The sequence below is a fragment of the Mustela putorius genome, unplaced genomic scaffold (assembly GCF_011764305.1).
Source record: "Mustela putorius furo isolate JIRA1106 unplaced genomic scaffold, ASM1176430v1.1 tig00000228_pilon_pilon_pilon, whole genome shotgun sequence".
NCBI lineage: Eukaryota > Metazoa > Chordata > Mammalia > Carnivora > Mustelidae > Mustela > Mustela putorius.
Window position 1 is genome coordinate 36754062 of NW_025421322.1, and position 26762 is coordinate 36780823.

A 26762-nucleotide genomic window follows, 5' to 3' on the forward strand; every position below is an offset into this window, starting at 1 on the left:
GCCATCCCCCTCCCCGACTCGGGGGCTCTGGCCAAGAGAATGGGCGCTGCCAACCCACCCTCCCTGGGCTTCCAGCCTCTGGCCACAGTGAGCTTGGGACGGGGACCTCGGGCACGACGTCTCTGCTGCCCAGTGTGGTCCGAAGAGAAGTGCGGGCGTGTGGCCGGGCTCCATTAGGAAATGAGTCCTGTCCATGCCCTGTGTCTTGTCTCCGGCCACCAGGGGGTCCTGGCCTTCACAGGATGAAACCCCACTTCCCTGGCCTAGCTGATAAGGCTGCTGGGGACCTGACTTCTGACTCGCTCTGCGATTTGATGCATCACACGTCATCATTCCAAGTGTACGGAGTCGCCCGCTGCCGGCCCGCGCCCCGGTTCACCCCTCCTGCACCCCAGCTCCAGTCACACTGCGACTCACACATCTGAGGACCCAACATGGCATCATTTTCAAACTGAATACCTGTTTACAGAAACCCTACCCCATGAGAGGTCCGTGGCTCTGCTCACAGTGAGCCCAGAACAGGCAAGAAAGGAAAGGAACGTTCGTCCATGAGATGGCTTTACCCGATTTCCGCCCCATCTCTACAAGCCTCTGTCTTCTCATTTGTGAAATAAAGAACGGATATTTTATCTCTGGGGCCTCAAAGGACTGATGCGCGTGGACCCACCACTGTGTCCACAGACTGTAAGTGCCCAGAGAAAACACAAGCTATGGGCCCTCGTCTTAGCCAGGAAACATTTCAGCCAAGCTCATTTTGGAGTGGAAGGACCGAATGAGTGTGGACTGGAGGCCTCTCCTGGGGCAGGCAATGCAGCCCGCTATTCCACACCCGATGCCAGTGCTCGCCCTGCCTAGCAGGCAGGGAGATGGAGGCTCAGAGGTTTAGAAAGCCAGAGACAGGTGGCACGGTAGAGTCAGGCCTCAGACATGTGAGTGTTAGAACAGCCGTTCAAACCTAGAATTGTGTCGTAGTCCAGTTCCCTTTCTGCTGAGCTGGGAAATGTCTCTGCCCCCCCCTCCCTTCTGCTCTGAAAGTTGTCTACTTCAGTGAGTCACAAGTTAGCTTAGGAAGAAGGTAGACAGAGGCAGCACGCCCCACTTGTCTACGGCCAACACCCAGAAAGGCCTCCCCTGTTCCCCCAGCATTAACTACCTGTGGTTTCCTTTTACCTAATTCGGGATATGGAGAGGTTGTACAACTGGATGTGCTGAATGATTTCATCCAACAACCGATCTGTCATGGTATCAAAATCTGCAAACGTGTCCATCTGGAAGAAGAGAGAGGGGCCGGGTGTTGGGTGGGGTCACAGCAAGGCCAGGCTCTGCGGGAGGCCACCTTCTTCCATGGTGCCGCATTCTGGGAGCGCGCCTAAGCCTGACGTCGGGGTAACAGGTGGGGGTTCAGCACCGAGGACAGGAGTCCCTAGATCGGGGCTCTCAGGAAGAGACTCAGGATGCCAGGGGACCCTCAGTCAGGAGGCTGGCTGGAAACAGATGGGAGAAGCTGGCGGACAGCCGCAGGCACACGGCACCGACAGACACATCATCAGTCTCCAGGGGCTGCATCTGTCTGCTGCCCGCTGGCCTCATGGTACCAGGAGGAACCAGGCTCTAAGGGTGAGCCTGTGCCCCCAGGACTCACGCCCAAACCCACCTGCCCCTGGAACCCTGCTTTCTTCCCAGCATAGCCTTGAGACTGCGCTACCAGGCCACGTCTAGAGCAGGGTCCAAAGCCCTCCAAAGTGACTCCGGCCAGAGGTTACGCGCAGAAAAGGAAGAGGAGAAACGGCGCACATGACTTTGAAAACCTGGAATGAGGCACACACACTAGATTGGTGGCCAAACTTTTGGAAACTGATGGGAACCACAGGAAGAGAGACTTGAGGCCCACACAAAACACACTTTGTCATCATTGGAGTCGTCGTCCTTCAGTGTCGCGGGCTACGTGGAACTGTGCTGAGCGCCAAGCCACAAAGTTGGACGAGGGGTTTCGTGAGTATTTGTCAGGCAAATGGCGAGGGAGCCTGTGGTGCGTTGTCACCTGCCACTCCATGGCCCTAGAGGCACCGCAGGAATGGAGCATTCTGGTCACTTTTCCAGTGTCTATGGAGTAAGAGAGTGCCATGCTCGCCAGCCGGCAGGCTAGCTTTCCTGCTCACAGGACCTGTGCCTGGGGCTGCTCTTCCCAGTGTGAGCCTGTCTCCTCCGAGTCCTTCAGCCCACTCCACACCAGCGTCAGGTTTAAACTGTTTACAACACGCTGCAGTGTTCGTGACGCCCCAGCCTCTCAGGCCCCGTGTCCTCAGCTAGATCCAGTGAATTGCGCATGAATCATTGAATCAACAATAGTAATTATAAGGCCTGAGTTGACCTTGATGTGCAATATTCTGGAAGACATAGTAGGCTTAAAAATGGTGCCAGGAACTGCCCAGCCAGGGTGATTTTAAAAGGATGTCATGGAAATCCACACGTCTATGAGGTTTACAACTTTTAGGCAGTAATGACATGTCATGGGACATAATCCTTCCTGAGTGACCAGCTCCCCCCCCTTCCTGGCCACCATCTCACTCCTTCTGTCTGGACCTGGTCCTCTAGTCCCTATGGAACCCCACTGGAATCCCTCTGCCACCAGAGCTGCATCACAGGGGCTAGGTTAGCCTGTGACCGTCCCCTTCACCCAGTAGAGACCCACAGACACCTCAATCATGTATGATCCCAGCTGTCATCTGCCCTAGCACCCTGGCCACCTGACCCACATGACCCCACTTTTTACTCGTTCTTTCCCCTCCCAAAGGAAATGATGATCTTCCCGGACCACCCAGTGCTCCTCGGCAGGGTGCCCTTCTACGGGAGTGTCCGCAGATCATCGGCGGGGATTTTAGGAGGCTCTTCTAGACATGACTCAGCGATCCTCTCAGTCCTGAAGTGTCTATTTGTTTGTTTTTGTCATACCTGGTTCTTTTCGGACATTAGGAAGTCCAGCTTTCCTCCAGGAAGCCCCAGTTCGATGAAAGTCTTTACCAGGCGGAGGTCGGCACTGTTCCCTAAAAACGACAGATCACCCCACCCCAGACCTGTAGTTACTCATATCAGAAAGGACACAAGGGATTTAAGTCCCCCTCTTCTCCCATGCACCCATTTTGAGCAGGGAAGCCCACCAGGGGACCTGGGGTGACCAGTTGCAGTGATGTAGGTTGGTGTGAATCCCTGGGAAAGGTGTGGAGCTGATGTAATCCCAGGAGGGAAAGGCTGGGAGATGATAGTGGGGAGGCTCAGAACACAGGAGCTTTCTAAGACAGAAGTTTATTCTATTTTCTGAGAGCTCTAAAGAAAGATTTTTGGTAATGGACTGGCACGACCAGATCTGGTAAGATTTCTTAAAAGATGACCCAACAGCGATGGGGGTGGTGCTTTGGAGAGAGGACATGATGAATACGCTGGCATAAGGCAGAATGAAACCAAGGGCTCTGGAGGCTGATAGCTGGGTTTTAATCTTGGCTCAACCACATTAGCTATGGGGACTTAACCCAATTCCTTAGCTGGCCTCTTTCACAGTTTTCCAGTTTGAACAACAATACCACCTGTTCTACATGGATGTTGTGAGGATTGATGACGGTAATGAACGTTCAGCATCGAGAAGGGTGACTGGCCTCTGATGAGTGATACACCAAGGCTGTTGCTCCTTCTCTTCTTCCTCCCCTTCCTCCTCACCCACAATGTATCATTTACCACTGGATTATCTGACACTTTGCCAAGTACACCTGTTGACCAAGCATCCCAGTATCCACAGCATATAGCCAGCCAGTGAAATGCATTAGCCCCAGGATTGGGAATTAAGGATATAAAGAACAGTGTGTTTGATAAGTTCTTTACAGATTTTTGGACACTAGCCCTTTATCTGATATGTCGTTTGCAAATATCTTCTCCCATTCTATCAGAAAGAACAAATAATCCAATCAAGAAGTTGGGGTAAATTGGAAGGGGAGGTGAACCATGAGAGACTATGGACTCTGAAAAACAATCTGAGGGGTTGGAAGTGGTGGGGGGGTGGGGGGAGGTTGGGGTACCAGGTGGTGGGTATTAGAGTGGGCACGGATTGCATGGAGCACTGGGTGTGGTGAAAAAATAATGAATACTGTTACGCTGAAAATAAATTAATTAATTTTAAAAAATGGGCAGAGGACATGAACAGACATTTCTGCAAAGAAGACATCCGGATGGCTAACAGATACGTGAAAAAGTGCTCCATATCACTCAGCGTCAGGGAAATAAAAATCAAAACCACAATGAGATACCACCTCACACCACTCAGAATGGCTAAAATTAACAAGTCAGGAAATGACAGATGCTGGCGAGGATACAGAGAAAGGGGAACCCTCCTACACTGTTGGTGGGAATGCGAGCTGGTGAAGCCACTCTGGAAAACATCATGGAGGTTCCTCAACAAGTTGAAAATAGAGCTACCCTACAACCCAGCAATCGCACTACTGGGTATTTACCCTTAAGATAGGAATATAATGATCCAAAGGGGGCACGTGCACCCAAATGTTCATAGTAGCAATGGCCACAATAGCCAAACTATGGAAAGAACCTAGATATCCATGAACAGATGAATGGATAAAGAAGATGTTGTGTATATATACAATGGAATACTATGCAGCCATCAAAAGAAACAAAATCTTGCCATTTGTACACCCATGGATGGAACTAGAGGGTATTATGCTGAGTGGAATAAGTCAATCAGAGGAAGGCAATTATCATATGTTCTCCCTGATATGAGGGAGTTGAGAGGCAAAATGGGGGTTTGGGGGATAGGGAAGGAAAAAATGAAACAAGATGAGATTGGGAGGAAGACAAACCGTAAGAGACTCTTAATCTCACGGAACAAACTGAGGCTTGCTTAGGGGTGGGGGGTAGGGAAATGATGGTTGGTTATGGACACTGGGGAAGGTATGTGCTATGGTGAATGCTGTGAAGTGTGTAAACCTAGCAATTCACAGGTCTGTACCCCTGGGGCTAATGATACATTATATCAATTAAAAAAAAAAAAAGAACAGTGTGTCCTGGGAGCATAGTACACCACCAGTCCTTACTACATGACCCCCCAGAAGATGGGGAGCACAAGTTTTCCTCTCATCACCCATGAAGCCCTAGATGAGCCCCTTCCCTTCTCTCACATTAGTTATGCATTGGAGTCCATATAAAGTAAACTTCAAGATTCTTCCAGAAATCATGTTCCACATTCCAGTTCTCGTATCAATTAGGATGTCAACTTGAGCTTGAGGAGAACTCAAATACCCTGTACCTCCCGCTGATCTGACTGCTTCCTTCAGCCAATTAGGGAGAAGCTGAAATTCACAAAGGCAATCAGGACCACGTGCTTGCCTTTGGTCCAGACTGAACTGGGACCTCAAGATCTTCCAGCAGAGCAGTTAAGTTCTGTATCTTACAGAGCCTTTGAATGGACCAAAGAAACCAAAGAAAGCTAACACAGGGTCCTAGGTCGTTTGGGAGGTGGGGTGGAGAGAAGGAGCCCTTCCTACTCCCCATTCTCTTTCCTTGGACTTCTATATCAGTGGGAGATAGTTCTTCAATAGCATTTAGTTCTCAGTCTATATTTGCTGATCTCATGAAATTAAAAACTTTTTAAGGTGAGGAACCATGTTGGGTCTCTGCAACCCCAGAACTTGGTACAGCATCTGATATGCAAAAATTGCCCCATAAGTAAGAAATGAATAAAAATAGACAACAAAACAGTTTGGGACAGTAGACCGAGCCTGTCCCAAATGTATCCACACATTCATTGCTCTCCATTTCTTTGCTGTTCTGTGGGCTCATGGGACCCATTAACCTATACATTCTAACTATTCACATTTCCCTTGACATTTTCATTTCAATAATCCATCCACCCATCCATCCATATACTTGCTCCTTTCCTTTTTTTAATTTTTGTTCATTAGTTTCATTAATTATTCATCCCATTTCTTCATTCATTCCATTATTTATTTATTCCATTTATTCCTTCATTGCATTATTGCATTCACTTATGAATTTCATTTACTCAACAGATTTTTGTGGAAAAGAAATCTCTTCCTTTGGAACAAGGCCAGGTCATTTCCCTAGACCCAGCATGCTGCCCTCCCATGGTTACTAACAACACTGTTGAAAACATACCTGACTTAAATTCATTCATAAATCTTATAAATTTTCTACAGTAGAGAATTTTGAGGAGGAAACCTTTCTGGGGACTCACCATCTAGGCCATGGACACAGACTACCAGGTGAATTCCATCTTCCAAATTTTCTTCCTCTTCCTCTGGTGGGAAATACGGTATATCAGAAGCTAGTACAGATAAGTCACTGTACAGAAATCCATCAATCTTCAGTTCTTTTTTAAATTTTTCTTTGGCCTGATAAAAACTGGAGAATACACTAATTAATCAGAAGCCACACTGCATATGCCATGTTGAGCAGAAGATGAATTGAGCTGGCTGGGCCGTGGGAGTGATGAACATCTACAAGGAATTATCTGCAAGCAGCAAAGGCAGAATATGAGGCCTCAGGAGATGCTGATGATGGACGCTTTTTCTCAACCAGGAGGCAAGAGAGTATCCCACGGAAAGTTTTCTGGGTTTGGGTTCTACTGATTTCTATGTGCTTCCTGCATGGAACAGGACGTCTAAGATTCCATTCAGCTCCAAGGATCCATGCAATCCTGGAAAAGATCTCCCCAGAGTGAAAGCTTCTCCAGGTGGCCCACAGGCTACCATGGCTTGGCCTCCACCTGCTTCTCAGCAGCATCTCCCAGCCTCCAGAGAGAACACATTTCTCAGGATTCCCTTACTAAGAAGTTTGCTTACTTCCATGCCTTGGTGCCTTCAGGTCTGTCTGAAATGTGTTTCCCACCTGGTTATCACGATCTTTGCCTGATTATCGGACAAGGTGATGATTAAGAACCTGGACTCAGAAGTGGGACTGCTAAGGTCAGAATCTCAGCTTTGACACTTATTAGCTGTGAGTCAACCATTTAACCTCTCTGCACTGGGTGTCCTCAATTGTAAATGGGGAATACACCATTATCTAATTCATAAAGCTATTCTGCATGTTAAGTGACACAGTGTATGCAAAATGCTTAGAACAGTACTCAAAACTAAATAGTTAAAAAAAAAATGATCTATTACCAGCCTTATCATCATCATCCCCATCATCTCCATCCCCACTGTGTCTCTTGTATTTGCTCTGTGGTCACCTCTAAAAGGATTCCCCTGACCCCCGTGTCTCTATGCATGCTTGCTGCCCTCAGCCAGATGGGGTCCTTCTGACTCAGCTGTGCACACACACACACAGGAACCCTCCTGTTTACCCAACTAACCCTTGTTCACGTCTCTCATCTTTCCACCTCCCTATTAGTCTGTAAGGACGGTAAGTGACCTTACAAGCCAGGCACTGGGCAGTGCTTGCTATCTACGTATTAAATTTATGCCATGAGCATAACAGGTACTTAGCGTTCTTTATAAAGCAAGGAATCCAAGTTCACCTGCCTGTGTAACCTTGTTCGTGGCTATCGGTAATACGTAACTCTTCAGCATTATGCAGAAGAGTGATAAAAGGCTGCTATAGATACTTAATCAAATGTAGAGATTATAGATGAGGGAGCAACATGGATACAACCCTAATGTGAGGGTGAAGGGATAGGGTCTGGCTTTGCTAAAGGAATGACCTGCATAAGGACACCCTCAGGGGCTGAGGAAGAAAATCTGAATAAGACTCCCCCAGAGGCCCTTAAAGAACGGCCCTGTCAAAATATGCAAAGACAGAGGTATGGTGACATTCATAATGGAGTTGTTTATCATAATAACAACTAAAAAAAAATATCAAGGGTCCCTCTCTAAAGGAGTTTGTTCATAAATCACGGTACATATAGAAATGTTCCCAATATAGTAAGTTGAAAAAACCTTGCAGTCTGTGCAGAATTACTCTATTTTTGCATAAGAAGAATATTAGAGACAGGCACACAGAAAAAGGGCAGAAGAACTTACACAGTGACTGTATTTGAGAGATAGGCTTGCTGGTAGATTCCACCTCCACTATTCTCTCTCTCTGACTTGTAGGACATAAATATAATACTTTATCTAAATCAGAAAGTAACTCCTATCTCAGCATTGAAATAGTATGCATGGACCTGAGCAATGTGTGGGGAATCCAGAGCCCTGCTGGGTAGGTAAGTCAGCGGTCAGCTTACCTGTACATCCTCTCACTGACTTCTTCCTCCAACTTGCTCGAATGGGTGGAGACAACTCCAAAGGAACCCAAAGGTTGATGAGTGATGGGCAATGGGGTCTGCTTGGCAGAGAATCCAGCCCGGGCAGGGGTCTCCTTGGGCACAGATGAGAAAGGGAGGCATGTGGCAGTGCAAGACACAGACAGGTTGACGACCTCCACGGCTTTCAGGCTGTCCAGAGTGAAGGTCTCCACTGAACCCAGGTGAGACGCCATGACGGAAGTGCCTGTCTTTGGCTCTTGGTTTCCTAAAACCTGGGAGTGAGTGGAGGGAGTCACAGTGGAACCCACAGTGCCTGCTTCACGTCCAGCCTCCAGATGAGCTTGAGTTCCTTCGCTAAAAGCTGCATCATCGACGATGCCTGGTGAGCTGTTCTGCTCGTCTGTGGACTCCAGGTCGCTGACATCAGCAGCTGTCCTAGAGTTCCACTCAGGCACCTTATGGTGGGCGATTGTCTCATCATCTGAGATGCTACTGTTGGAAGGAGCATTATTCTCCACATTCAAGTCTTCAGGCTTGCCCTCTGGGGTCTCCTTTAGTACTCTAGGATAAGATCCATGCCTAGGGTTTTCAAGTGCAATGATACGTGGTATTTTTACATTAAGACCTTTGGTTTCAACACCTACAAGGTTCTCAGTCCTCCCATCAAGACAAGAAGGTTCTTGAGGATCAGACTGACTCTCTGTACCTTTGGGGATGTCTATGTAACCAGGGACCAGCTGGCCATCAGCACCTGAAACCACCTGCACAAGGGAATGGTCTGCGCCAGCATCCGGGATTTTGGATGCCGGGGAGTCTACACTCTCCATGGGTATGGCTGGACTTTCAGCAAGATCTCCACCTTGCTGCATGGTGTCCGTGTCTTCAGCAGACTCCTCTGGGCTACTGATTTGGGGCGCAGACACAGACTTGGTCAACTTGGTGAGCGCCAACTCCCGTTCTTCATCCTCAAAGGGCAAAGAGCTAATGGAGGTGAGAGATGCCTGGATCCCACTCGGCAAACTCGTATTGCTCTCTGTGTGTCCACCCTCTAAGGAGTTCCTGTGCAGAGCATGCCTTCGAACCAGATGGTGCAAGACTTCCCGGTCACTGGGTAACTCCAGGGCCCTGCTTCGCGCCTCGGACCAGGCAACAGAGCTTGGCTCGCTCTCAATGCCTGAATCGGAGATGATGGAAGAAGATCTCTTGATGACCCCAGAAATTACTGACACTTCTTCCTGCTCCTCTGAGTGAGGGTCTTTTGGGGAAGCCCTAACATCCAAGGGATCCCTCAAAGTTGAGTTTAGTGGATCACAGGGCTCGGAGGGGATGAGTTTCAGACTCAGCAGTGCCATCTTGCCCTCCTGGTCTGCAACCTGTCCCAGAGTACTTAACTCATGCGGTGTTGTTTTCTCTGAAAGGATGGCATTTTGGTGACCAACCCCAGCTACCTCTTGGCCTGGTACAGCTCTGTCCGATTCACAGCTATCTGGAGAGTGCCCACTCTCCTGCTGAGCACTAATGACCACTGTGGGCTCCATACTACAAGGCCTCTTATTGCTAGATTTCACATCAATGTAGGTGAGTGCTGGGACCTGGCCATCCTCTGGACCTGGACTCCTTCTGGGTGGGTCCTCATCTGCCAGTGAATGTGTTCCAAGATCAGATCTCTGGCCAGTCCAGCATTCCTCTTCAGGCAAACCTGCTTTGTTCTGACATTCACCAATTGTCAGATACACCTGAGATTCGGAGCACGTGTCCGTACATTGTGGTGTGATTACTTTGTCCTCTGGCTCTGGACACCCAATAACTTCTCTATCAGAGTCCACCTGGGGTGGTTTCACGGTGGGCAAGACAAGGTCTTCCCTGAAAGGTGATTTTCTATTTACAGTAGGGTTCTCTTCTCTATTGTTTAGATTCATTATTGCAGGACTTGTCGGGACGTCAAAATTAGGGTAAATACTCAAATTGTGCCCTACAAAAAGAAGAAGAAAGAAAGAAACAAACAAACAAACAAAGAAGAATGTATTATAGATTAAGAACCTATGTCCACAAACTATCCAAAAGCCTGACTATATAATAAAACATTTGGCTGAACTTTGTTCCTGGTTCTTGGGGGACAACCACTGTATTCATGAAATTTCCCAAGTGATGAAAGAGTCTCTGTTATTGGTGGTGGCCCTGGAAAGCTTATACTAACCAGGTGACTTATGACCAGTCCTTTAGTCTTTAGTAGTTTATGCTAAGGAGATGAGTCAGAATGGGGGCTGGCTGTGCCAGAAAGACTAACTATTTGGTCAGAACTTTGAGCCCCGTAGTACCAGTATGAGCTCTGGGGGGAGTGGTTCAATCATGCAGCCAATGATTCAACCAGCCATGCCTAGATCATGATACCCCAATAAAACCTGTGGACCCTGGGGCTTCAGGAAGCTTCCCAAGGGAGCAATACACATTGATTTGCCAGGAAGACCAGTCCTGGGGTCTTGGGATCTTTATGTTTGGAACCCTTCCAGACCTTGCTCTACTGGGGTCTTTTTTTGGCTGGTCTTTATTTATTTCCTTTATATTAAAATGGTAATCCTAGGCAGAGCACTTTCTTGAGTTCTGTGAATTGTTCTAACAAATCACTGAACCAGAGGGAGTAGTGGGACCCCCTGAATTAGTAGCCAATTGGCCAGGAGGGCAGGTGGCCTAGGAACCCCCAAGCTTTTGTCTGACATGAGGGCATCTTATCAGAGGCTGTGCCCTAACCTCTTTGACATAACACCAGGTAATTGGTGTCTGAATCACCCTGTACTAACGTAAAACTGTCAAATACTATAATTCATGATTTGCCTTTTACTTATCAAACTAGTTTTAACAATTACTATTTACACCTATTAAAACATTTCTCTGTATCCTGTATAGTATTTACATTGTAGAAAGAGCTTTGGACCCAGGAAGACCTGCGCTCCGGTCCGGACATGGGCAGCCGCCAGCTGTGAGGCCTTGAGCAATGACAGGACTTAAATAAGTTGTTTTTCCCCTTCGAGCTCACTTTGCTCACCTCTCGGTAGGCAGATTCACAGCGACCAGCAGGCCTCAGAGACATGGCTCACAGGACAGTGATGATGGGAGCTGTCACATGGGGAGGACAGATTCCTGCTTCTGGACAGAAACCCTCCGCATCTGAGCTCTGTCACCAGGGCAGTTATCCTGCATGGCGTTCAGATCACAGAGGCTCCCACATCAATCTGATCCTCCCGGTAGGATGGCGGGGTCCACGCGGGACCTTCTTTCTCGCGTTTTTCTATAGGGTAAACTATTGTCTCTCTTACCCTATCTCTCCTGCCTGTCTCTCTAATAAAGCATAAAGAGAAGAAAACAAGAGTCTCCCACAGATCTCTTAGAAAAGCCATCTGATATGTCACTCCATGTCCACATACCCCAGACAAAAAAAGAGGGGACTGGGCTTTTATTTTCTTTAAAACTTTTAAATTCTTTGGATGGTTTTCACAGAAGTTGAAGGCCTATAACCACTATCGGATGTTATGAGGTGAACCACTGAGACACTTACAAACCACATCACCGGCTCACACCTTGGGGTGGCATTTACGACTAGGTCAAAGATCAGAACAAAGATCTGGAAATAACGGGTCTCTTCTTTATGTGCGTATGTTCTTCAGATCTTGGGACTGAGCAAATTTCTCTTTCTCTGGGGCCTTTCCCCTAACCAACAGGGGGTTAGAGGTTCTCTGAGCAAAGTCCCCATGTCCCCTCCATACAGATACTCTTCTGCCACCACCGCACAGTCCACCTGTGCATTTCCTGTCCCCACGGGAGAGAAGGGTTACGAAGTAGGAGCACTGGCGTGCCCACAGCTAACAGCGCGGCCGCCACACAAGGAACTGTGTCCGTAAAATGAATTGAGAATAGAACGGGAATGCAACAGAACAAAGGCAATTACTCTCACAAACTACTTATATTGGTTTGAAAAAACCCACAACATCAATGTTATTTAATCCATGAATAATGCATGGGCTGACTCTATGCGAGAGCCTTATATTAGGCCATGGGTTACAGAGCGGGAAAGTAGGGATCAGTTATACAAATGAACTGGTCTCCATCTCTAAGGGATTTCAAAATACTGGGAAGCATATGACGTGTGGTACAGTTGGCTCTCCTGCTGGACGCATGTGGGCTGTATCCTGGAGAACATGGACTGGGTTCTTCAGAGAGGGAGTTAATGAGCCACACGAGGCAGACAGAACAGCAAGGGCCAAGCCCCAGAAGCCTGGCGTGCACATTCTGGCCAGGTATCCGTTAGGTCCCATATGGACGGAGCAGGGGTCAGGGGTGTGGGCGTGAGATGGGCATGGAGTCAGCGGGAGGAGGGAAGCCACAGCCTGGACGGCCCGAGCACCCCGTCTGAGTGAGGAGTCAGGTCTTTACATCACAGGCAGGGGGAATGCGCCGGTTCTCGGACCACAAATGAAAGATGCCTGTGATCTACACTGACAGTTGCAGACAGGACACAGAAAGACCAGCGAGGAGGAAGACGGTCAAAATAACAGCACTGGCTTCACGACCCCAGCTGCGGGAAAATGAGCACAGCAGAGGATCGACTTCCGAGAGAATGCTTTTAGTCATTAGCCCAGGACCCTTATCTGCCGACACACAACCGTGACTCCCTTTGTGCAGGTCGCTCCTAAGTGGTCTGTGGATGCACTACCCGCGGCTCACAGGAGGCCTCTGAGATAGAAATTACAATTCCTTGTGCCCAGTTTCACCGTCACTAACAGCTGGAGCAAAGATCCCAGCGGAGGTGGGCCGGCGACTGTTAAGGCCCTTGGGTAGAAGGTTCAACTGCTTTGGGACAGAGGAGTCAGGGGTACTGGGGAGAAAGAATTGCAGACACGAAGGACCGAATTTACAAGGGTCTGGAACACAGTAGGTATCTACCCATGTGCTGTAGCAGACCGTGAATCCATATTACTGTTCTTAATTTGGAAATGGGACTCTTTTGTTTCCCTTTCTTCATCATGCTGAAATGATGCAGTGCAAATTGGATGACCTCATTGCAAATCACATTAAGGTCACCAACCCCTGGAGGAAAAGGGAAACAGTTCTTTATTTGCTAACGCTTTTGCTCGGAGATTAAAGAATTGTCAGAACACATTGTGAAGGAAGAAAGAAGGTCAAGAAACGTTTTGAGTGGGGAAGTACTCTTGGGAAAAGGGAAGGGACAGGAGAGAGGTCTGTAAAGAGAAGTCTCGGGGAACAGCCAGCCCTCTGAGAGCCACTGTCCCGGGGTCCTTCTGGGAAGACGGGATCCTTAGTGCTGGAGCCGTAGACTCATTCAAGTTCCCTGTCCCCAATACCTTCCAGGAGCTGCAAGAGATGCTTCCTTTAAAACACAGAGACAGACAATAGGAGACTTGGAGGACCCTGCACGGGCAGAAGGCCCCAGAAAGATGACCCCAAGCCACGTCCAAGTCTAGAGCAGGGAGGCAGAGAAGACCTAGCAGGGACACCCACAAAAGCCAAGGCCGCATTCCCAGCAGGTGTGGCAGAACCGATGGGCTCAGGAGATGCAAAGTTTTATAAAAAAAAAATACAGATGTGCAGTGTAATTGTATGTGTGAGTTGCAGGACTGAAATTTGCACCCATTAGAGTATCTATTCACCTGAAAAGGAAAATAGACTCATGATCTTCTGCAAGGAAGCCTAGCAGTGACATCTGAGGGTCCGATCACAGGGACTTACTGTAAATTTCTTCTCCACCTATTCAGTGTTCTGTAGCTATAGTATATAACTATAATGAAGATAAGAGCGCGTGCACACACACACACACACAGCCTTGGTGCAAAGTAGTGTTTTGTGAGCACCTGGGTAGGTGGCCATCTCTAGCATGCGTTCCCTTCTCGCTGTCATACCCAGTGTTGACGCTAGATGTCAGGGCACAACTGAGAATTCAGTACGATCTCTCCATCACAAAGTTGGACTGTCCTTGGAAGTCGCCTTGACTTTTGAAAAAGATCCTACAAATCTCTGCCTGCAGAAACTCTGAAATTTAAGTGGTGCCTAATTTAAATGATGGGCATCCCAGCATCACAGTTTGAAACGCCTCTCAAAGAGAGAGCAGGGCAGACCCTGGACCTTGGAGCTGGAAGGACTTGCTTTGAAAGTCGGCTTTTATAAGCTGCGTCTTTACTACATACCTGTATTCATCGTGCTTCAGCTTCTGTCTGTAAAATAGGGCTTACGGGTTTTGTTTGTTTGTTTCATTTTGTTTCTAATAGGATTCAAAAGAGGAAACACGTAAAACTTCCATCTAGCTGTTTTCTGGCTCTTTAAGGGATCATGGGTCTACTTCAGCTGTGATAGCTTTGGGTTTCCAGCAGCCGGGCTGTGGGAGCAGACAAGATGAACACCCATGGGATGCCTCGTGGGTACCAGGCTGGTCTCCCACTGACCTGTCAGTGCCCAAACATGCTGCACAGCCCAACGAGACAGACCACGGTGGGGAGACCAACACACCAACACGCTGTCTTTCCCTCCCAGCAGAGCGGCTCATCCACACATCCAATCGCGGATGCAGCCTGCTTTCTCGAGACATGAAGCAAGCGCTCTGTAGGAGTCTGACCTGGATGTCCCCAAAGTTCAATAAGTAACGACTTTATATTTGAGTTGTGTCACTGAGGTACAAAAGGATGGCCAACCTTTGCCCTGGGTGAGGGGATATGGGAATTTCCCAGGGGAGAACATTGAGCCACTTGCTAGGATTCGACCCTGGGGGAGTCAGGAAGGGGGTCTCTACCACGACGACCCTTCTGTTGTGTTGATTTGTCAATGGCACCGACATAAGGTCATCTCAGAAAACTAGTGTAGTCTGAGGGTTCGCGTCTCCTCCATGAACTAATCCCTTCCTTGATTTGGCTCCCCTGCTGTTGGAACATAAGGAGGGCCACTGACTGGGACCCAGCGAGAAGCCTTAGTCTTGAGTCTTTCTAGCACAAAGACCAACCTGTGGCAGGGCAGTCCACATATCTGTCCTCAAAGATAACCGGCAAGGTGTTCCAGTCGCCGTCGATGTCCAGGCACTCCGCGGGCAGCGGGGGCATGGTGGTGAGGTACTCGGAGTTTCGGATGTCCAGAGACAGCTGGCTGTGGGTCTGTATCCTGGGGACACACGCAGCGGGTGAGCATTGGAGCAAGTTTTAAATGTGGAAAGAATCGTTGCCCCATCGCCTGATCCCAAAAACACATCCAGAAAGCACACAGCAGGCTCTGACCATCCAAGCCCTGTCTGTCTGTCCTCTCTTCCTTTCTCCCAGACACCTACCCAGCCCCGGTGGCGGGGGCTACCCAGCCCAGAGCTCTTAGATCGCAGGATCAGGGACCCATATCACGTTTCTGTTTCAGTGATCTGCAGTAAATACCTTTCCAGGGCAACAGGAGCTGAGCTTCTAAATGGCTAGGAATCTTAAATTAGTACTTAGGAGGAAAAACTTCAAGCTCTGTATCCTCTATTCTTGCTTTTCTAATCTCTTATAACACTTAGGGTCCGAATCCTATGTTGTGGCATTTGTATTAAGGACCATTTAAGATTTTGTTTTGTTTTGTTTTTGTTTTTCTTGCATCATTGCTTACTGTGTGGTCACCAGCATCCTGCATTAGCATGTAAGCGCCCCTCGCTCAGGAAGCGTGAGTTTTGATTCCTCCATGCGGGATTTAAAAACGCCCCATATTCTTCCTTCCTACGTCAAACCCCCTTCCAGCAGCAGGAATTGGACTGCGGAGCTTGAAATCATCAGTAATCGTCGTTCCAAAGACGGGATGGTGGGAAACTTTTACTCCCCTCTCAAGTCCCTGCGGAAGGAGTTAACGTCCTGCCACGAAGGAGGAATGTTCTCGCGCCGTCATTCCCCGTTCCACCTCCGTCACTCTTAGACCAGAGGAGAAGCCTTAGCGGGCTGGGGAGTCTGGGAGAAGAACTGCACATACGTCGCTAGCTTCTGTGTGTCTGTCTGTCTGTCACTGCTTTTAGAGCAGCCTGACCTCTGGACGTCCCCACATCACTCCTCAGCCATGCAGGTCACCTGCTCCCACAGAACCGCTCATAGTGGCAGAACTGCACACGAGCCTAGGGACAATTCTCATTCTGCACTCCCGGGAACAAAGGTATGGAAGGCACATAGGATACTTTGTATGCGTATTTTGAATATACATATGAAATACGACTATTTCATTTCTTACTTTTCAACTGCATTCTAACCTATGATCGAAAAGGACAAGCGATGTGAGACGTCTGGGCAGCTCAGTCAGTTAAGCGGCTGACCCTTGGTTTTGGCTTAGATTGTGATCTCGGAGTTGTGAGGGCAAACGCACAACTTGCGTGCCCCTCCCCCTTGCTCTCCGCCCTGCCTGTCTCTAAAAAAAAAAGGAAAAGGGTGAGCAATGTGTTTATGCTCTTCCTCAAGGCCATGATGCCTGTAGCAGCTTCCTAATATTGTGAACCTTCCCCTCAATAATTAAATGGAGCTTTGTTGCAATCAATCCTACACTTCCTAGCTATCATCTGAACCTGGAACTTGTGGTCCAGTTTTTAGCTTATTATACTAGTATGCTCGCTGACTGGACGCCCGTAGGTGGAGGACCCGGCCCCAGGCAAGGGAAGATACCTCCTGGATGGAAACTTGGTTCTGGACCTACAGACCTCACAGTCATGGATAAATCAGGTGATTAATCAAGGAACCATCGCCCAGCAGGAGAGGTGCTGGAGAGTCTGGTGCGGGTTTCCTTATGCAACCAATGACCTCCTGCCAGAAGGTGGCTTCTTGACTTTGGGACTTTGTGAATGTGACTGAGTACCTAAAACAATGGTGAGGATGTATTTAAACAAATGACTAAAAATTCTAGAGCACGTACACAATTTGGTCACCTCACACCTAGGATGGCTATTCTTAAAACCAAGGAAAAGCAAGCATTGGTGAGGATGTAGAAACATTGGAGCTCTTGGACACTGCTGGTGAGGACACAAAGCTTCACAGCTGCTGCGGAAAACAGTATGGAAGTCCTGCAGAAATCTAAAAATAGAAGCACCATACGATCTGGAAATCCTGCTTCTGGGTATTTATCCAAAAGCATGGAAATTAGGGTCTCTAAGAGATCCGTGCCCTCCCACGTGCACAGGAGCTCTAGTCACAACAGCTTGGCTATGGAGACATACTAAGTGTCCGTGAAGAGAAAAAGGAAAAAGAAAATGCAGAATGATGGGATATTATCATTCAGCCTTAAAAAAAGAAGAAACCTTGTCCTCAGTGACAATGTGGACAAACCTTGAGAGCATGATGCAAAGCCAAAGAAGTCGGCCTTACGAGGACAAATACTGTGTGAATCCATTTACAGAAGGAATCGAAAATAGTCAAATTCAGAGTAAAAAAAATAAAAGAGTGGTGGCCAGGGGCTGCGTGGGGAACTGGGGAGATGCTAGGCAACAGGCATAACATTTCAGGGGAGGAAGACAAGTGCTAGAGACCTGCTACCTGGAGCTTCCAGGGCCCAGGACATCACCTATTCATGTCCCTGACTCTTGGAGTACAGCCAGCAACATGCAGCACTTCCATTTTGGAGGTTGAGAAGTCCAGATTCAGCTTCTTAGGGTGACGGTTCACCACTATACAGAGGAATCGCAGCTATATATGATACACTATAAGGACGCTATGATCCACCATACTATTTGTTGGCTTTTTAAAAAGGCCTTAATCATAACCGTCATAGTACAAAGTCTGTCCACAAGGACATGAATTCTGTCCATAAGGACATTCTGTCCTGAATTCTGTCCATAAGTGTCCTGGTCCATAAGGGATTTGGACCTAGCAAATCTGTGTGCGCACCACATGCTTGCTGTGTGGTCTAAGATAAGTTACCTAACCTCTCTGAGCCGAGGTTTTCCCAGTCTCTTCTTCAGGGAAGTACGGATACAGTTTCTAGCTCACAGAGTTAGCAAGGGCATTCAGTGAGCCAACACAGGAGAGAACTTAGCTGGACTTCTTACCCGAGGCATCTCCACAGACACAGCACCAGGAAGGCAGGGAGGGTGCCTCGTGTGTTCAACACTATAGACATAGTGTCTTGTAGAGTAAGTGATTTTTTAAAAATTAGCATTATACTTATTAGAACAGAAGAACCTAAAAGGCAGAGTGATCAATCAAGTGTCATGGTTACAGGGGTTAGATCCCCAGGATGGGTCTTCCGTCACATGAACACTTCTGCATGCAGTCATTCGAGAAGCTCTCAACTGAGCCCCTCCTTTCTGTGTGAAGAGCACAGGCTAGACCCGGGGAAAGCAGAAGAGAGAGACGATCAAACACACACTTGCTATGAGCCAGTTCTAAACTATTACCAAACACTGCGACACTGCATTGAAAATGCTGCGATCCACGGCAAGAAACAGCCTCCATGCTACACGGCCACCCAGTACCACCACAGGCTCCCAGAAACACACACCGAAGCAAGTGTTTCCGAAACACGTCCGAATCTACTCCCTACGCCATCCTGTCCCAACCTACCCTATTTCATGTAGAAGTGCTGTCTCAATCCCCCGGCATGGATGTCACAGGGTACTAAATCACTGTGCCCCACTGTTCGAGAAATATAATCTGCTTTGAGCTTGAAGGAGATGGGTCTTGAACTTGATGGTCTTGACAGATGAATGTCACTGGGGCCACCTTGTATGTCCACTTGTCCATCCTGATTTGGGGGGTGGCTCTGTCTCCTACACACACCTCCAGCTCCGACCCCCAGTGGGTACACCCAGGCCAGTGCACACTTGCTAGCCGGCCTCACACCGGCTCGCTGCCTCAATCTAGATGAAACCCCGTTCATAGCATTCTGTCCCTTCCCTCCTGTAACTTTCTCAGTCTGACATAAAATGCCCCTTTCAGTTCTATACCTCTTACTCTTAATGACCTAAGTAAAAGTTTACTTCCTCCTGAATAATATTGCTTCTAACCTTGTGTATGCCTGACCTTACAGGTTAATATCCACTGGTGGGCACTACTCAGTTTCTCTACAGCTGCTCTATGAGACAGGTGTTCTGGTCTCCTGGGAATTTGCAGGGCTCAGTTCGTACCTGCTTCAGACCTCTGGCCACATGTCATCTTCTCAGGGACCCTCCTGTGACAGCTCAAAGGAAATGCATTCTCCATTCATACCACACTGACATATTTCTCATTGCCACTTACTGTGTGTGTGTATCATAGTTACTTATTTATGTGCCTTCTGCTCTTAAAATATAAGCCCCACGAGGTATCGGATTTGCCTATCTTAGTCACTGCTGGTTACCTAATGCCTGGAAGAGTGTCGGGCCCGTAGTCAGCACCGAGTGGACAACTGTTGAAAGAAGGGCTCTCTGTGTTATGTGTGAGCAGCCACCGAAGGAGGAGCAGTAACTGGTCGATGTCACAAACCTTGTAAGTTCCAGGACTGAGATTTCAAACCACGTGTGTAAGTTTGAGATCAGGTCTTTCCACCATACTATTTGTTGGCTTTTTAAAAAGGCCTTAATCATAACCGTCATGGTGCAAAGTCTGTCCACAAGGACATGAATTCTGTCCATAAGGACATTCTGTCCTGAATCTTGTCCATAAGTGTCCTGGTCCATAAGGTCCCACAGCGGCTGGTCCGTACCCACCTCCCCGGTCCTGCCTCCCTCCCCTCCCCTTCCTGCTCACTCCATTATAGCTACACTTGTCTTCCTGCTGCTCCCCAAACACTCTGTATCCCTGTAGAGCAGCCTCGACACCAGCTTTTCTCTGACTGGTCTTCTTTCCTATCAAGGTCTGGTTGATATAACCCCAGTCTCTACTCAAATGTCCCAACCTCAGAGAGAATCTCTCCCAGCACTTTGGCTGCAACAGACCTCATCCCACGCCCAGTGTCATGGGAGGTGCTCCATCGGCTTGCAAGAGCCGACTGCACACATCTCCTTCCAGCCCCGTGCAGAGATGGCATCTTGGCAGCACGACAGTGGCCGCAGTGGGAGCTTTCACGCAGCGGAAATCAGCAAACGCTACAAACCCAAGATGTTGGTTTCTCGGAGAGCTCGTCCTTCAACGTTCATGAGGACCCTGGTCATATCCCTTTCTGTCATGTTCTGCGTCCTCACTTTGATTTGGTTTTCCCTACTTGTCACTACCCGAGATAATTTGATTTACGTCTTGCCTGTTTCTGCCCTAGAATGAGAGACCCGCAAGGACAGCATCTTTAATGTGTTCCCTGTGGTGTCACAGTGTTTACATGCACAATCAACAATCGTGTAACATATGAGTCATCACCTAACATTTGCTGAGCAGAGTCTGTGGCTTGAACAGCGTGTTCCATGGGCATGGATGTTCTCATTTGGCCCTACAGCTCTTACCCTGCCCATTTTAAGGAAACTAAGACTAGAGGAGGAGAAGGAAAAAAACAAACAGAAAAAAAAAAAAAACCCATCAACAGAACAGCACTTTCTCAAGGACCTGCTGTAGCCCAATGGAGGAGTAGGATCTTGAACCCAAGTCGGCCAAGCAACATATCCTCTGAACTTGAGTGGTCAGCATCTCAACGAAAACCTTCTGGAAGAGGAGCTGCCTCTGTGTCTGTCCCCTCCCTGTGTGCCCACGCTCCTGAGGAACACAGCACGCCCAGCAATCGAGGGTTCGCCTCCTGGGGAAGCCCAGGAAGCAGGTTCCCGCGAGCGTCCTGGAGTGTGTTGCTCAGCGGCCCTCACAGTTCTGCTCAAACTTGTCAGGCTAACCCTTTTGCTTTTAGTTGCTGGGTGGGATGGATGAAGACGAAGGACCACCCGGTTCCAGACGAGCTATTTTCACCAAAGACGTGTTGTGCTTGGAGCCTTCCCACTCTCCAGTGTCAGATTCCGTGAAGCAAACTGCAATTGTCTCCTGGTTTTCCAACCAGATGAAGTGTGGAGAGAAGGAAGAGGAGGTTGTAAAGCAGAGGGTGAAAAGGTCTTCTGGTCTGTCTTATGTGACAGAGGACCCTGAAATGCTTCTCCTACAGGAACTACCAGGTGGTCTCAATCATCACTCCATCCACATTTATTCTTTGAGGTGAACATATAGTTCAGAAACAAAAAGAACCCCTTGAACTCGGGTAGCAAAGGCCAGACCGTCTTGGAGGGACGCATCTGTTCCTGCCACGGGGGAGATCTATAAGAGAATGACCTCATTTTTTTGTTAACCCTCTGACTTTTTTAGCATGTTTTCATTGTTTCTTAAATTTTGGAGGAAGGCGGACTAAGAAATTCATCGGTCCGCCTAATTAGGTAGTTCCGTCCTCATTCTTATGCTAAATGTGTTTCAAAGATACTGCAGAGTCTCCAGCGAGTTCTGTGTTTTTTTCTGACATAGCTTGTGGCCACACCACCTGCTTCTAATTCATTTCACAAAGAAGACTCAGCACAGATGTCTTCAGGGACCTAGGAAGTCCTGATTCTGTCTATGGAACCATAATAACATTCAACAAAAGAAAACTTTGGCTATTGACCTTCTCTGTCGCCTGCTAGCTCCCGCCTCCGCAATTCGTCTGACTCCTGCCTGCAGAGAAGACGCAGCTAGAATGTGCGCGAGTGGAAAGGCTTCTCTCCTTCGCAGTCAGAGACGGAGGGAAGAGGGGCCTTTGAAAGAGAATGTCTTGGGTGGCCACTTTGACAGCGTGACGTGGGCATAGCATCGTCTACTTACAGATTCTCCTGAAAGGTCAGGACGGCCAGCTTTTGGTGCTCCATATAAAAGAAGGCCTCAGAAAACCTTCGGACCTGAGGAATAAGATCACATGAACAGCTTAATTCACGGGGTGGGTATTTTCCACCCAAAGGGAAACAGACAAAGGATTTTTCAAAGGATAAATGACAAAGGACAGCTGAGTCCACCACCCAGAGAGTCTGAAACAAGTCTTTCCACAGGTGTCCTCTCTTGGCCAAAGCTGGCTTACGGACAAAGTTTAATGCATATTTACGAACCCATTCTTCCAGAGTTTTCTATAATTTGTTTAGGTGGGTCTTCTACTAGAAGGTGTCTTGTACTAGAAGAAGACACTTGAAAACCGTGACCGTAAGTGAATGCAAAGGAAACGGAATTTGCAAAGCCAGCCACGTAAGCACAGCTACCTCGTCCTGGGCAGACCCGGACATCTGGTCTTCCTGCTGCAAGTGAGGAGACCGACATCTATGAAGCATCAGTACCATTCAGATGCTCCTAACCCGTGGCAAATACACCAAGAACAACATCTTGCATTTGAAAACACTTCTCAAAAACACTTCCAGAGTACTTGCAGCACCCCTCATGCTGCCATCCGGTAGCCAAGGCAGGTATTTTATGAATGGAGGGGGTCAAGGCTTCAGAGGCTGAGCCAGCTCATAAAGTCTCACCATGAGCTCTCGATGGAGCCAGGACTGGTGCTCACAGCTATGAAAGTTAACCCCAATTCCTGGTCTGCCCCCCGAACTAATTGTTGCAAAGCTCCATCAAGGGGCCACTGGCACGCGACTAGAGGATTTACACCACTTGACCCTTACCCTCAAGGTGTGATGTTCCTGGGTGAGATAAGAGGTCACCTGGGAATGTAGGGTCACCGTGTCGAGGAACTGGGTCCACAGAGCCATCAGGTGGGAAGTGAGCCAGGCGAGATCCTTACTTATCTGCTCAGCTATCTTCTCGGGATTGTTCAACATCTGGAGAGGCAAAATGGCAGTAGTGAAGGACCTCGTCCCTGTGAGGCTACTGCAGGCTTCCTCCTGAAGCCTTTGCCGACTTTGCTGTCAGTGAGTCTCTCCTTCCTCCGGACTCTGCATCACATTACACTCTGGGCTCAGTCCTCTACAATCAGGACAGTATCTACGCCTTCGGGGCTCTTATATGGCAGGTAGAACGCTAAGCATTGTGTGTGTAAACTCCCTCTCCCGCATTTCATGCCCACTGCTACCCTTTAGTAGAGTTACTGGACATTACTTCACAGAAAAAAAAAAAAAAAATGAGAATCAGAGGGATTCAGCAGCCCTGCCAAGGCCACACAGAGCTGGGGTTCAGGTGTCTGGCTGTCTAACCAAAGACCCACAGCACCACACTGCCTTTCCATTGTAGGTGTTGACAATCCTTCTTGTGGGATGCTAACGTGTTTATAACCTGAGCATCAAATGGTTAGGTGATTTGCACGAGGGCAGTGGGACGGTGGTGCTCAACAGTGTTCCTGCCATCTTCCCTCCATCACTCCAAATAGCTTCTGGGGGGATCTTGGGTTGCCTGAACTACAACTTGAAGATGCCAGCCTAGAGAGGGCCGAGAGCCTCTGGGGGGAAGCTTTGGATAGCTTCGGTTTAGAACCGGGAGGCCACCTGCTGGGAATGGGGCAGACTTTGCTTCTGGAGGGGAGAACAAGTCTCAGAGAGGCAGGGAGCCAGGTGTCAAAGCCGGACACTGAGTGGTCAGCCCACCATTTAGTAACAAGCCCTTCCATGTCCCAGGCACATGCTTTGAATAAATGCGGACACAAAGATGAGTCAAGGAGGGTCTCTGCCGGCGGGAGCCTCCATGGGCAGGGCAATAGGAAGGTGAGTCTACAGTGGGGAGTCCTGGGGGTTTCTCTGTCATGGGAGACATACCGGGGACAGGCAACCCCAGCCATCTCAAGGCCATCTCTGCTCTCCTTCCCTGCTCCGTGTCTCAGTTTCTTCATCAGTAAGACAGGTTTGCAAAGCAAATGGCCCCTTACTGGATGTAATAACAGGAAAAGTAAGTTTGAAGTCTTGCTTACAACAGTAGAATTCCTTCTGCTATTCTCGGACTAAGGGCTGATGCTAGAGGAAGGCAGGGGGCTAGAGCGAGGCATCGATCTAAGAGGAAGAAAAAGAGGGAAGGAGCAACGTGGCACGCGGTAAGATTCTTTAGTTCTTGGAGATTGGTATTTATTGATTCAGGACTGGCTGCCGGGTATAGGGCATCCACCAAGCGGGGCATCTCCGAGCTGCTTCTTCCAAGAGGAAAGGTCAGTCTTTGATGAGACACCAGCCCCAAAGTGGGAGAACGGCCCTGCTTCCTTTGACGGAAGGCTCACTTCCTGCACCAGCTCTGTTGGGAGGCAGGGGTCAAACTGGGACTACCCACTCTTGGTTCAGCCTTACGGTCTGTGGCCAAAGGTGTTCAGAGGCAGAAAACTGAGTAATATGCTGGAGAGAGTGGGGCACATGGTCAGCCCCTGGAAAACCTCTGGGCTCGAATGCAAGGTTCCTGGGTGGACCAGAACTGGCCCCTCTTTACCAGTTACCCTCGCTAAGGAGCACCCCACACCTGTCTGTGCTTGGATCCGTTTCACCCCTGACGCCCTGGGCTGCCTTACCTGTGGCACAACCTGCCCTAGACACACAACGTGCTCACGGTGGCCTGCATGCACCCAGCTCCTTCCAAGTACCGGGCTCCGACCGGACTGCGCGTCCCCCTCGGAAGTCCTTCTCCCTCCATCTTCCGGCCTCTCTTCTCCCTCTCTTCACCACCCTGGGCATGTCTGCTCCCCACCGGGGGACGGTTTAAGGAGCCAGTGTAGGCCCCCTGGTCTCCGAAGATTCTTTAGAAATGTCTACTTTGCTCCAAGGGTAAGTCTAACCTCCCTGTCCTTGAAGTCGATCTAACCCTCCACGCACCACTCTCAACGCACCACTGGCCAGACACCGTTCCTACAACCCTCCCCTGCCTGCATTCTGAGCGTCTCCATTTTCTCAGTAACCACACGATGGTGGACGAGTTGTAGGGAGTGGGTAACTCTTTATGGAGAAATCTGGTGACCCTGCATCGAAGAGAGGCACCCCAGGCCTCAGTAACTGACGCCCCTCGCTGGGCTGCTCGCTCCGGCCCGCACAGCTCCTCCAGCATCACCGCGGTGGACCCAGCAAGCCCAGCGTGAATTCTGAGCTCAGCCGCCCCAGTGAAAGGGGAGAAAACAAAGCTGCTCATGGAATGTGTCTTTGGGAGAATGATGTTTTCCCCTCATTGATTACAGAAATGGCTCCAGATAAGGTTAAAGAAGCTTCTAATTAGGCCACAAGAGGACTCGTCGCCTTTCACAGATGCCTGGGCATCTTTGTAATTGCAGATGATGGGCACGGAGGGGCTTCTCACCCAGGACCGAGGAGAAGCCCTTCACGCGAACGAGGACACAACTGGACCCAGTGCTCTTTCAAGGGGGCTGTCTGAGGAACGCTCCGCCACGCAGCTCCACCACCCCTGCCACGCTTCTCATCCGCCTCTAACCGTGTTCCCTGGTTCACTCCTTCCCTGCCACCTGGCACACTCTGTGCCCTTCTAGGTTAGCCTCCCGGAGAGCCGGGCACCTCTCCTCTTACAACCGCCGGTCGAGCCCTGACTCTACTGGCAGCTTCTGAGCAAGCCTCTTCCTCCTGGGGCCCCTAGTCCTGGGAAGCGTGTCTCCATTGTATTCCCAGCAGTGAGCAGAGTGGCTGACATACAGTAGGTGGTTAATAAGTGTCTACAGGATTCACTTGGAACAACGATACATGAAAATTGCTCCATGACTACAAAATTCTACGTTTTCAACTTCTTGTAAATCACGCAAACATGTCCACGCAGACCCCCACTCAGCCAGCCCCCATCATCTAACTCCTTTGATGGCAGTTTCCCTACCGGGTGTGGCCGGCCACTAGGTGGCAATGTCCTGCCTCCAACAGTTTGGTGGGGTTTGCATGCCCTTTGGGGGTGCTGGGGAGGGGGCTCTGTTCCTTCCCTATGAGCATCAGGGCAGGTCTTTACAGGACAATAGAGTGGGCAGAAGCTCAGTCCCACTCTCTGGTTCCCTCCCCAGCCCCCATCAGTATCCCTGCCACAGTGGGCTAATTTGATCGCACTGTACAAAATTAGGCCTGTAGCTACACGATCACTCAAAACCAGGGCAGGATCCCAGTAGCTTGGGGGACGGCACCAGAGGAGGAAGAAAACCGTTCATTGGCTTTTCACGAGCTATCTCAGACAGAGTCATTGCCGGCCTGAGTTCTCACTGGAGCCCCTATAGGGACCGGATCATCAAAACAGCAGTAGCCCCCAAGCCCAGCCCTTAGTGGTTCAGAGGCTTTAAGGAAGCCGCCCTTCAGAGTCCACTGTGGTAAAATGAATGCGGACACATCTGTGTGCCCCCCATATTCTCAGGGCTGCTGGGAGGCCGGAAGGAGGGAGCCAGAATCCAGCGGGTGGAAGTTGCATTGTCATTATTTGGGCTATAAATGGAATTAGCCACCCTTTCCTGCCTCAAGACACACACTCCTCCTCCACACAACTCCCAGAAAGCTTGTCACTGTCCCGCCTAGATCCCTGTGACCTGGGGGTGAGTCCAAGCTGTGCACCATGCAGGGCACGCAGGCCCCCCTCAGAGTCCCAGTGTCCCCCTGCCTCCCCAAGAGCCCTGCTCACTGGTGCACACGCACGCCTCGCCGCTGGGGCTCCCCCAGCCTGGCCTC

The 26762-nt window shown here is 49.2% G+C and overlaps 1 protein-coding gene across 1 annotated transcript in view; it reads right to left on the reverse strand.

Annotated features, from left to right (window-relative positions):
• The window catches only part of FAM135B (family with sequence similarity 135 member B), a 275652-nt gene that overhangs the window by 13038 nt on the left and 235852 nt on the right, over positions 1-26762 (reverse strand). Inside the window, exons 10-16 of the mRNA XM_004743599.2 lie at positions 22821-22976; positions 21988-22061; positions 15267-15421; positions 8243-10235; positions 6254-6420; positions 2953-3044; positions 1171-1268 (exon numbers count right to left, since the gene is read on the reverse strand). Of these exons, the coding sequence (XP_004743656.1) occupies positions 1171-1268; positions 2953-3044; positions 6254-6420; positions 8243-10235; positions 15267-15421; positions 21988-22061; positions 22821-22976 (2735 nt within the window). The remainder of the gene's footprint in view (positions 1-1170; positions 1269-2952; positions 3045-6253; positions 6421-8242; positions 10236-15266; positions 15422-21987; positions 22062-22820; positions 22977-26762) is intronic.